Source organism: Hypomesus transpacificus, chromosome 5 (genome assembly GCF_021917145.1).
Source record: "Hypomesus transpacificus isolate Combined female chromosome 5, fHypTra1, whole genome shotgun sequence".
In the NCBI taxonomy this organism is placed as follows: domain Eukaryota; kingdom Metazoa; phylum Chordata; class Actinopteri; order Osmeriformes; family Osmeridae; genus Hypomesus; species Hypomesus transpacificus.
The window spans coordinates 2463220-2473787 of NC_061064.1; the positions used below are offsets into that span (position 1 = coordinate 2463220).

General features: G+C 43.9%; 2 protein-coding genes across 4 annotated transcripts; one reads left to right on the plus strand and one right to left on the minus strand.

The window, feature by feature from the left end:
* Positions 1 to 126: 126 nt before the first annotated feature.
* Positions 127 to 5072, minus strand: LOC124467892 (upstream stimulatory factor 1-like). 3 transcript variants are annotated; one of them, XM_047020394.1, is made up of 11 exons: positions 4987 to 5072; positions 4386 to 4478; positions 4007 to 4059; positions 3351 to 3466; positions 3083 to 3196; positions 2810 to 2957; positions 2644 to 2698; positions 1550 to 1608; positions 1241 to 1335; positions 956 to 1084; positions 127 to 758 (listed from the first exon to the last, which is right to left on the minus strand). In XM_047020394.1, the coding sequence occupies exons 2-11, from the start codon at positions 4391 to 4393 to the stop codon at positions 672 to 674; spliced, it is 864 nt and encodes a 287-aa protein (XP_046876350.1). In that variant the 5' UTR covers positions 4394 to 4478; positions 4987 to 5072; the 3' UTR covers positions 127 to 671. The 3 variants fall into 3 exon arrangements, with proteins under 3 accessions (XP_046876350.1, XP_046876348.1, XP_046876351.1); XM_047020392.1 differs by having other exon boundaries at positions 4966 to 5048; XM_047020395.1 differs by having other exon boundaries at positions 4939 to 4991.
* Positions 5073 to 5727: 655 nt separating this feature from the next.
* Positions 5728 to 9198, plus strand: si:ch211-215c18.3. The gene is made up of 4 exons (XM_047020519.1): positions 5728 to 5916; positions 6517 to 6604; positions 6864 to 7217; positions 7951 to 9198. The coding sequence occupies exons 2-4, from the start codon at positions 6565 to 6567 to the stop codon at positions 8055 to 8057; spliced, it is 501 nt and encodes a 166-aa protein (XP_046876475.1). The 5' UTR covers positions 5728 to 5916; positions 6517 to 6564; the 3' UTR covers positions 8058 to 9198.
* Positions 9199 to 10568: the final 1370 nt, after the last annotated feature.

The window sequence follows — 10568 nt, forward strand, 5'->3', positions numbered from 1 at the left end:
AAACCGCTTCCCTAAAATAGTTTGCCAATTAAACTTGATGCAAGTATTATTCAAGGTATTTAGCAAAAAATACATAAAGTCGGAGACTGTAAACACTTCTTTCATGGTTATGAAAAAGACTAACAATGTATTTCAAATGCATTTAATAGCAAAACGGCAATAAAACTTTCACAAACACAAAAGAAATGAAAGCCGATGTTGGGAAGTAATATGTTTTCATGCTTCTGTAACAGGAGATGTATCCTACTGAATCTAAATGGAAATAAACCATGATAGTTAACGATGATCTTGCAACTTTCATTTATCATGAACTTCTGAGACATAGCCTCGGATTCCTCGTCATCCGAGCTTCACCTCTCCAGAAACATAAAAAGCTTCAACTTCAATCCTTGTCTGTGAAAAAAAGGCTGCGAGTGGTTTGATACACTGAAAATAAAAAGCGATAAGTAAAACATATCACTCCTGTTATGTTACAGTCTCCACTTAGTGTAAAATGTTCATGAGTTTGGGGGAAGTGTCCATAAAGATGCGTGGAGTAAAAACAACAATGACATAGTTCTGAGGGTAGCAACAGTTCACATTTGTTTGAATCAGCTATCTGGATCCAACTGCTTTTCATCCAGTGTCGCACTGAAATGGGTCCCCCTGTCCTCCTAACCCCGGGGCTGTGCTCACTGTGGTTCCACGCTTGCCCCCGCGATGCCATGCTGGCGCAACTGGGTCCGAAGCATCTGGTTCTTTGTTTTCCACTCATCAACCTACGCGACATAGAAAAGCAGAATGTTACAAATCAACCTGTGAAGTTGTTCCAGGATAATTCCAACTTTGTTTAGACAGCGCCAAACACTACAGAATACGCAAAGCAATAAATCCCTCCACTAATTCTACAGTTAAGTCCTGTCTGTTCAAGAGAAGCAATGCCCATCCCATAAGAATGTTGTCTAGACGGGAGCACCTCTTGTCTCAGTAGCTGGTTGTCCATCCTCAGTCTGTCCAGGGCTTCCAGTTCATCCCCCAGCCGGGCGTTGCCCTGACGCAACTCCTGGATGTAGTCACACGCCTTGGACAGGATTCCCCCTTTGCTCTGTGAAGGGAACAACAGCACAACCATGAGGAACCACAACACAACCACGGAAAATCGGAAAAGGCTAAAACACTCACAGACAACCAACATACCAGATGAAAATAAAAACTAAGCATCTCATTTCTAAATGAAAGCAGGGCTTCTCGTCACATTTACCTGTCCGTTCTTGGTGGGGTCCAGGGTGCAGTCTGGGATGGTTTTAGACAGCTGGACGATCCAGTTATTGATCTTATCTCTGCGTCTACGTTCCACTAGGGGCAGAGAGAGAGCGAGAGAAAGAGAGGAGGGAGAGAGAGAGAGAGGGCGAGAGAAAGAGAGAGGGACAGAGAGAGAGCGAGAGAAAGAGAGGAGGGGGTCAAGACCTGAAGCAGAAGCGACATTCCCCCCCCCCCCCCCCCACACACACACACACACACATACACACACACACACACACACACACAGCATCAATGGACCTTCGTTCACCTTCATTGTGTTGGGCTCGTCTTTTGTCGTCTCTTGAAGTGCGGGGCGTCTCTGACTTGCTGTAGGACATGAGAGGAAGGAATTCAAACGACAGTCCAACAACAATATACAACCAGGGTGTCTACAGGTAAAAACAAGTTCAATTTAAGACTTTTTAAGACCTTTTAATACTACTTCTAAATTAAATTTAAGACCAAACTTACGATGGAAATACAAAAGTGGAAATATACAGTAATCTTTCCAAATAAACACACTGATGTCTGTTCAAAATGAACAGTAAAGTAAAATGACAATAATCGGTTGAGTTTAAGAACATGGACTAAATGTGTGTAACTGCTCAGAGGTCAGATGGAATTGTTGGCTCTGGATTTCCTATCGTAACATCCAGTGTTGTAGCGTTGACATCGTTGCTAGCAGTGGAAATGGTGGAGCAAAAACTAGCAATTGCAGGCTGCCGGCGTGCCTTTAGGTAGTCGCTGTGTTTTTTGCTCTGCACTTGCGATTCTATCGCTCTGATCCCCATCGTCCCAAGTTTGAAATTCTTCCGACACGCAGTTCGCTTTATAAGCATTTCCAGGCACCAACCTTAACCAAGAATACTCGTTCTTTTCAAGCCATTTGTAATTGAACTTTCATTTCCCCATGTTTCTAAGTTGAGTGGCTATCAACCATTGCTGTAGTACCTGTATTGCTGATGCTTTACGTCATCAAAATATGCGCAGTGGGCTATGCTCTGACCTAACCATAGACAACGCAGCGCATATAGCCTACAAAAAGAATATTCGTCCTAGCAGGACAGATTGCCTGCATTTTCACAGTGATATGACACCAAAAAAATTATGACCCATCCAATCTGAATTTAAGACAATGTAATACCTTTTAAGGCCTTATTTTTAGGAAAAGTGATTTAAGACTTTTTACGGACCCGCTGCCATTCTACCTTCATGAATGAGGATGGGTGTAGCGCAGTGGTAGAGCTTTTGACTGCAGTTCAAGAGGTTCCACGTTCAAATCACTCCCTGCACCTCTTATGTGTGTTATGTGTACATTGTGATTATTGAGGATTATTGAGGAGTTTTCAGGGTGTTACAGACCTCTGGTTTGCTCCGGTCAGAACTTCCTGGGGTGACATCATCACGTACAGCTGACCTGGGGAGACATCGAGGGAAGGTTTGCAGATAAGAGCGTGAGACTGTGGATCAAAAGCTCCAGAACAGCGTGATGACTTAGCACCGTGATGTCACAACCTGGTTCTCTCACCGGCGGGCGCGTTCTGAGTGAGCATGGAGTCGGCAGCCTGGACGTTGGTCACCATGGCAGCCTGCGTAGCGTCAGTGATGGTAGCGGGGTAGTAATAGTGAGTCTCCGATCCTTCCCCCTCCAGGCCGTCCGACTGGGAGAACACAGCCTGACACACACACAAGAGAACATGAGACACCCCGACTGTACCGCTCACAAAGTGTGTGTACGTGTATGCGTTTGTGTGTGTGCGTGTATGCGTTTGTGTGTGGGCGTGTCATCGTTGTGTTGCACCTGTGTCACCGCCTGAGAGGTGGCAGGGAAGCCCGTGACCACGCTCACAGCAGAGGCTCCATCCGTCTGTCCCTCCATCTGTCCGTCTGACACCTGGATCACCCGGTAGGTCACCTGAACCACCAAGGTCAAAGGTCAGTACAGCTGTATCGTAAAATCGTGTCATTTTTTACTTGTTTATCTCCCTTCTTCTTCTTCTTCTTTTGTTTTTAAGTAGGATAGGCTACCTCTCTCCTGCATGCCCTGGGGGAGGGTCCCTCTCTCCTACCTGCCCTCCGGCTCCCTCCGTTTTGAACAGGTATTTGATTGGCTGGTCCGAGGAGAAGGTTGCGGCTGATTGGATGGTGGTGATGGCGCTTGGATCATCCGCTGTTGCAACAGCACCTTGAAATATATGGGAAGCAAGATGGCTGAGCAGCTTGCTGAGTCCCTCGCTGAGCCAGTCTAACCAGTTCCCTGCCAGCTACATCAACAGTGTTTGATCAACAGTCATCAACAGTCTGTCTCTTCCATTTTCTTTCCTCCACTAGTGAGTTTTTCTGGGAGTTTTTCCTGGTCTTCCTTGAGGGTTTAGGTTGGTTGAGGGTGTACGTAAAGCCCTCTGTGACATTGCTTGTAAAAAGGGCTATACAAATACATTTGGATTTGATTTGTGACAACAGCAAGAGGCTGCCACCAGGATAAATAAAACAATTCACCCTAACAAACAGAGTAACTCACAAGTAAAGGTCATAAAGTTTAGACAAAGCCCTAGAGAAAAACGATTACAAGAAGAGTCAATTTAGCCGAAATCATATCAAAAGAAGAGTTAAAAAAAATCATAATAATACGACATTGTTATATTATTCACACAGATGCAACACGGGCACGAAACATTCCCCAAAAGATAAAAGGTTGGTTTTGTTGTAAGGGTTGAGTTCTTACCCTCTTCGATGACAGGAACATCCTCATCATCATCTTCCAGGGTTTTCTGATGCCTGCAACACAAACATGTCAGCCGTAACCTAAACAGGTAACACCGACTGACAGGTGGCTTGCAAGAGTATTTAAGCACGCTGTTTGAATGTATTTATATATGTAGCAGAGGTATGTTGGTTTGATGGTCGTTTGTTATCTTGGACCTTTGATGGGTCCATTTAAATTCTGCATTTTACCATCAACCATGATCCCCCCAAAAACATAGTAATAGCTACATCCTATAATGTAATAGGTATGGTAATAATGTAACACATTAGGTATGAATAAAGTACATCTCTCTCTCTCTTAGTATGTATCTCTTTACTATATCTGTTTCGTTTCTCACCCCTTCATGTCGACTGGATTACTGATGTTGGCCTCCCCAACGTCCTCGTCCCTTGGAAACTCAGCACTGGCGTCTCGTTTTCAACACTTTACCCTGTTTAGCAACGATTAAAATAATATTTCTGCAGGTCCGCTTTGATTATTCAATTAGAGGATGATAGATAAGAAAGTGAGCTAGCACGCTAGCTATGGCTTAGCGCAACCATTTGCGACTGGGACCGCAGATGCTAGGGTAGGGTTTAAGATGGCTAGCTAGCAAACCTTACTCGTTTTCACAGACAGTTCGGATAACTAGTGAAATTAAATTCAGTTGCTAAATACGTGGTAGAATGTTTTTACTGTCTAACTACAACAAAGCAAAAATCCCACTTTCGCTTGTCTTAATAATTGATCAAGATAGTGTTATCATAAACTGGTAGCTACTGTACATTGTGTATGTAAACAAAGCGAACGTTGGTATCTATTGCAGATTGGGGGTTAGCTGGGTATCAATTATAAATAGCTAGCTAGCTACATAATCTTACATCGTATTTACATGCAAGCTATATATTTACGTAATTAATGTCATAGGTCCAACACACCAAAACATAATAACGCCTCACTAGAAATTTTGACAACCGAGTCCATCCATCCATAATTAGCGGAGATCATAAGCGCATGAGCAGTGCGCAAGCCAACGTCATTTTTCAGCGACGTTTAAAATTCACCCATGTAGCCTACCAGTAGATGACGCTAATATACGTTTTATATGCATGCCCATCCATGTATCATGTGGCCCAGTTGGTTGGGCTACGCTACATCATATTAATGATGCAATCATATTATTATTTGTAGTAAGTCCACCAATTACAAAATCACATATAGGACAGGGCGTTTATGGTAAAAAAAAAAACTCGTACTCAGTGGTCTTCAAGATATAGACTATTAAATGCACTGAGCATAGGTCAGTGGTACAGGGTTTGACAGGAGATCAAAATCACAGGCTCAAATTACCCTGGCTGCTAAATTAAATATGATTATCATTACATTGCATTATTGTGATGATTTGTTGAAGGGGGGGGGGGGTTACAGATGCAAAAGCTGCTATTATAATTTAGATACGCACAGAGTTAACCAACAACATGAGATTGCAGATTAGACATTCACTTTCAAATCCTACTGTCAGGGTCGCCTCCAGGCTGAATTGTAGCGCAATGTCAATATTACAGGCCTATTATGAATCTGCCCTAACAAATCGGTCAATGGGCTTTCTCCGTGCTGGTACAGCGATATCAGATTACATAGGCGGTTTAATATAAAACTCTCATGTAGGAGGTTCACTAACCGGCATTTCAGCACCACGCCGACCGAGGACAGTTCCATGTGTTGTCACAGACGCTGGTCTCGTGGAGTGTGGATAACCTTAAAATTGATTCAACTAAACCGAATCTGTCGGCACGCGCCAGTCTCATCTACAGTAGCTCACGGCAAGACAGTCGCAGTCGCTGCTTTGATCTTAAACAGAGGGTGAAATCTGTTTCAACTTTTTTCAGGTTGGTGAAATCAAGACGTTGTAATCGGTTATGTTCGGATCAGTCAAAGGCAAAGGATTGATTTACATTGATATATTTGTTGCATTGTACGAGGTAGCCAATTTTTATTACTGCACCTTGTAGGTTAAAGCCAAATAGTAAATGCCATCGTTCTTTTTTTCTTTGATCCAGACATGTGCTGGTAAAATGCGGAATTCGTATTGGTGCAGTGTTAGTAAGGATAGACTGCAGACTCGGGGCGTAGTCTGTCAAACCGCCTAAACAAGGGGTTAGGCCCCGTTTGCCGGGAGACATAGGATGGGGCGATGTTACCCCCTGTCATGTGGCATAGAAATACGAATTTTACGTTTATTCTTTGGGAGAAAGACAGTCTTGACATGTTTCTTGCATGTGACCTTTGCCTTATTTGCCCAGTTTCTTAACATCGTTTTAGCCTTTCTTTAATAGCTATAGGCCTACAGTAGGCTAATTAACTGTAGTGTTAGGCCTTAAGCATTTCTTTATATTCATTTGTATAGGCCTGATGCATTCTGAGACTACGTGAATGACATTGCCTGCCTAGCAACAATTCTGTGTGATTATTGTAAAAAAAATCCACAGGGACAAAAACCTTTTCAAGCTGACTGGGCCAAAAACAACCCAGGCAAGATGGAGCCACATCTCTCCGCCACAGCCGGTCTGCTTTTAGGTAACCGACAACAGATGCATGAAGCAATACAAAAACATCTTACAATAACTTTAAAAGGAACCTTTACTGCCTTGCAGTATATCATTATTTAGTTTTGCAAGCCTAAGCGTGGTACAGTAGACAATGCCAGTCTTTGAACGCTATATCGTCCTATCCTCTGTTACCTTCCCTTTTCCATATGACAGATGCACGTGTTGTTGGTTTAGGTCTCTGATAGTACTCATCAGCGTGTGTGCGTGTCTCCTTGTATGTGTGTCAGTGTTTGTCTCAGCAGCCTCAGGGTTCTGGTACACCCCTCGTGGGCCCCAGATGTACCCCTGCCTCACCTACATGGAGCGCAACATCCGGGTGGACTGCGAGTTCCCCCCCACCAACCAGCTCCCAGGGCCCTACTGTGAGTTCAAGCAGGACAGCCGCCTGGTGGGTACCACGTACCCCAACGCTGTGGCCCTGGTCTCCGCCGACAACCGGCGGAGGGCCAACGTCAGCCTGGTCACCCCCACACTCTGCCGCCTCACCTGGGCCCCTATGGCGGATGAGAAGCCCTACACCTACACCTGCAGGGTGTACCAGGGCAGCGTGTGGAAGGAGAACAGCATGGGCGTGCACCCAAGTAAGGCGTCCTGTTCAACTTCCTGTTCAACTTCTTCTCCTGTGGGGAATTGCTGGTGTACACATGAACACAGACTACATTTACATTTTACATTTAGCAGACGCTCTTATCCAGAGCGACTTACAGTAAATACAGGGACATTCTCCCCGAGGCAAGTAGGGTGAAGTGTCTTGCCCAAGGCCTTGTGCCTTGCACAATGTCATTTTGGCACGGCGGGGAATCGATCCGGCAACCTTCTGATAACTAGCCAGACTCCCTCACCGCTCAGCCATCTGACTCCCTAGACTACATTCATACACTGATGTAAGGGTACCTTCCCTAAGGGGATGAATATATGATCTATAGTCTATAGACAGGTGGCTGAGTGGTTAGGCAATCGGGCTAGTAATCTGAAGGTTGCCAGTTTGATTCCCGGCCGTGCCAAATGACGTTGTGTCTTGGGCAAGGCACTTCACCCTACTTGCCTCGGCCAGAATGTCCCTGTACTTACTGTAAGTCGCTCTGGATAAGAGCGTCTGCTAAATGCAATGTGATGTCTATTTGTGATTTACTGTATACATCTCTATGTCTATATAGTATCTCTCTGTGTGTCTGTCTACCTACCGATCTACATTTTCTGAGTGCGTTTCATCTTTTGAACACCTGTGTGAAGGCTTAGTGTCATATGTGCAGTCATGTGTCTTGTATCAATATTTAAGAATTAGACCCTGATGTTCTGTTTCCGTCTTTCTAGGAAATATTTTTATCTGCTCTGGCGTCAACATGATCCTCCCCTTCGGGCCTTGGCTGCTGGCACTGGTGATGTCACTTCCTGTAGCCATGGGGCTTTTGTCTCCGTGACGATCTGTTTCCGTTTAGAAAGCCAAATCAATGAGATGTTTTTTGAATCGATTTTTTTATATTATCACACAGCGCTTCACGTAGTCTGCAGACATGGCAGAACGCATGGTCACAAGGGCATCAATGTAACACAAACAAGGGCAAGGGAGAGAGAGAGATCTTTCTGTCTTTCCGCTCGTCTCCATCACATCCAAGGTAGAATTCTTGAGCCGAGGCTGAAAGCTTCCTCTTACTGGTCAGTGTCATCCTCTATCACAGCGCTACACCGAACTCACAAACTTCCAAAACAAATCAATCACCTCTCATTCTTAAAAACAGCCGAGTTTGTTTCGAGGAGACGGGAGGGGGTGAGGCCCACTTTCTGACACACCTTAAGGGGAGTGGGCTCTTGTAGGACTGCCACGGCTAGTGGGAACTGACAGGAAGAGTCGTTTCCCATCATTAATACACAAAGCCTCACGTCTCCAAACGGAAATGACACAGATCACGCACGACGGTTCTGAATCATTAAGGATCGTTAGAGATCATTGGAGACCGTGAAGTCAGGCCTTCTAGGTTGCTATACGCCTCTTCCCTGTTATCTATGTTTTACAATAAAACCCATCAACCAAGCCCCATAAAACCATCTGGTGCTTTTAGAGGTCATTGTATTATGTTGTATTTGCACCGCGTCTCAAAGAGCATGACAGAAGTGTATCAGAGGACAATGTTGAAGTTGAAAAATGCATAATCTCGTTGATGTTTAATCAATATCAGTAGCCAGTTAGCATGGCGCATTAGTTATCAGCCACTCTGGCTTACATAGCACATCATCAGTAATTGTGTAGCGACAGTTAAAACAATATATGTCATATTGATATTTCATGTTCTCTTTCGTGGGTGTGTTCAATTTCCTATCATAATTATTCCATAGGCAACACGTATTCAATTCAATAGTTTTGTAAAGTATTTTCAAGAAAAATATGAAGTGTTACTAATGCTGGGTTTCTGTTGCCTGTGCTGGTTGCCTGTGCTGGTTGCCTGTGCTGGTTGCCTGTGCTGGTTGCCTGTGCTGGTTGCCTGTGCTGGTTGCCCTCCAGAGTCTAGAGCTTGACACGCCTGTGCTTCTAACAGAACAGCCTAACACGATTAGCATTCCACATCCAAGATCTTCCTTTAACTTTGGAGTCATTTTCTTTGATACTAAATGCACTAACATCTCTTATAACTTGAGGGTTAAAAGCTTTCTGACTGCTGTTGGGGAGTCCGGGTGCTGGAGTGGTTGAGGTGGAGATAGAGAGTGGAGGCTTGGCCCTGCACTCTGGCAGGAAGAGAGGAGGGGTAGGGCTCCAGTCAGACCTTGGACTTTGCACATGCTTGGTCCTCCTGACTCCTACAGCGCTGCCTGCTTTCTGCTCTTTAAAAGCCTTTACTGGCTGACGATACTGCTTCTCTGTCTGTGTCTACCCCCCCCCCCCCCCCCCCCCCCCCGCTTCTGCACTAGGCCTTTGTGATGCACACAAAATGTATGGTCACTGTTTTTTGTGATATTTTGTTGTATTTTCAGACATTGTGTTGTACTGTTGTACTAGATATGGGTAGATATTGAGCCTTGCTTAATATTGCCAGTAGGGAGCAGTAGCCAATTGGTGCTAGCTCTATTTCCTGAAGGGGGAACACATTTCTCCTTCTCATTCATTCTGTTCACATTAGCTGCTGTGTTTCCCAATACAATCAGACCATAGCAGTCTGTACTGTATGGAAGTGTCATTTCTGAGTGTGATGTTTGACATTTTATGTTGCGAAAGAAAAAGCTTGTTTTCATTTCCTTGTCACGGTGGGAAAGTGTATAAAACGCTACAGAGATTTAATAAAGGCACAGTATTAAGATGGAAAACTTGTATTGTATCTTGATGTTGACTGTGTGTATTTATACGTAAAAGATAAGAATGAAACAACATACATGAAACAGACTGTAGGTCTAACACTACGCCACTGGAGGGCACTGTTGCACAGTTTGTTAATTTGAAGCTGTTTTCCACTTTACCCAGCAGAAGGTGCACTATCACTCAATCACACTGAATTTACACACCTTAGTTTAACAACAGCTGTGTACCCACTGAAAATTATATATCATGACATAAAGTAGCACATTGCTCTGTTGGATACAGGAATAACAGGATCATCCGAGAGTATTGTAAGAGAACAAACAATGACTAAATTGTACACAGGTTTAAAAAGTCCACAGGCATGAACTCACACTCCGAATCCTTCCTGATAAAAGGTAAATAAGGTTATAAAAAAGTTTTACGTTTTTAAAGTTTTAACCAAGCTTTTAATGAAGGTTTAACTAAGGTTTCTCAAAAACCTGATTCCTATTCTCCATATTTCATTAATTCTGGATCATATTTATGGGAGAAAGTGCTGAATGTGTGATTATTTGGAGTTACGTGCTGTTATATAGGTCATCTCTGCTTGTTACTTATACATCTACTCATGTTGCATACATAATAAGACAATCATGCCCTCATT

Bases quoted from the DNA above. Each gene is read 5' to 3' on its own strand.
- si:ch211-215c18.3 (XM_047020519.1), top strand. From the start codon at position 6,565: ATGGAGCCACATCTCTCCGCCACAGCCGGTCTGCTTTTAG. The intron at 6,605-6,863 runs GTAACCGACAAC...TATGTGTGTCAG, and splicing joins CACAGCCGGTCTGCTTTTAG to TGTTTGTCTCAGCAGCCTCA. The intron at 7,218-7,950 runs GTAAGGCGTCCT...CCGTCTTTCTAG, and splicing joins CAGCATGGGCGTGCACCCAA to GAAATATTTTTATCTGCTCT.
- LOC124467892 (XM_047020394.1), bottom strand. The intron at 3,197-3,350 runs GTAGGAGAGAGG...TTGGTGGTTCAG, and splicing joins CGGAGGGAGCCGGAGGGCAG to GTGACCTACCGGGTGATCCA. The intron at 759-955 runs GTGCTCCCGTCT...TATGTCGCGTAG, and splicing joins ACCAGCTACTGAGACAAGAG to GTTGATGAGTGGAAAACAAA.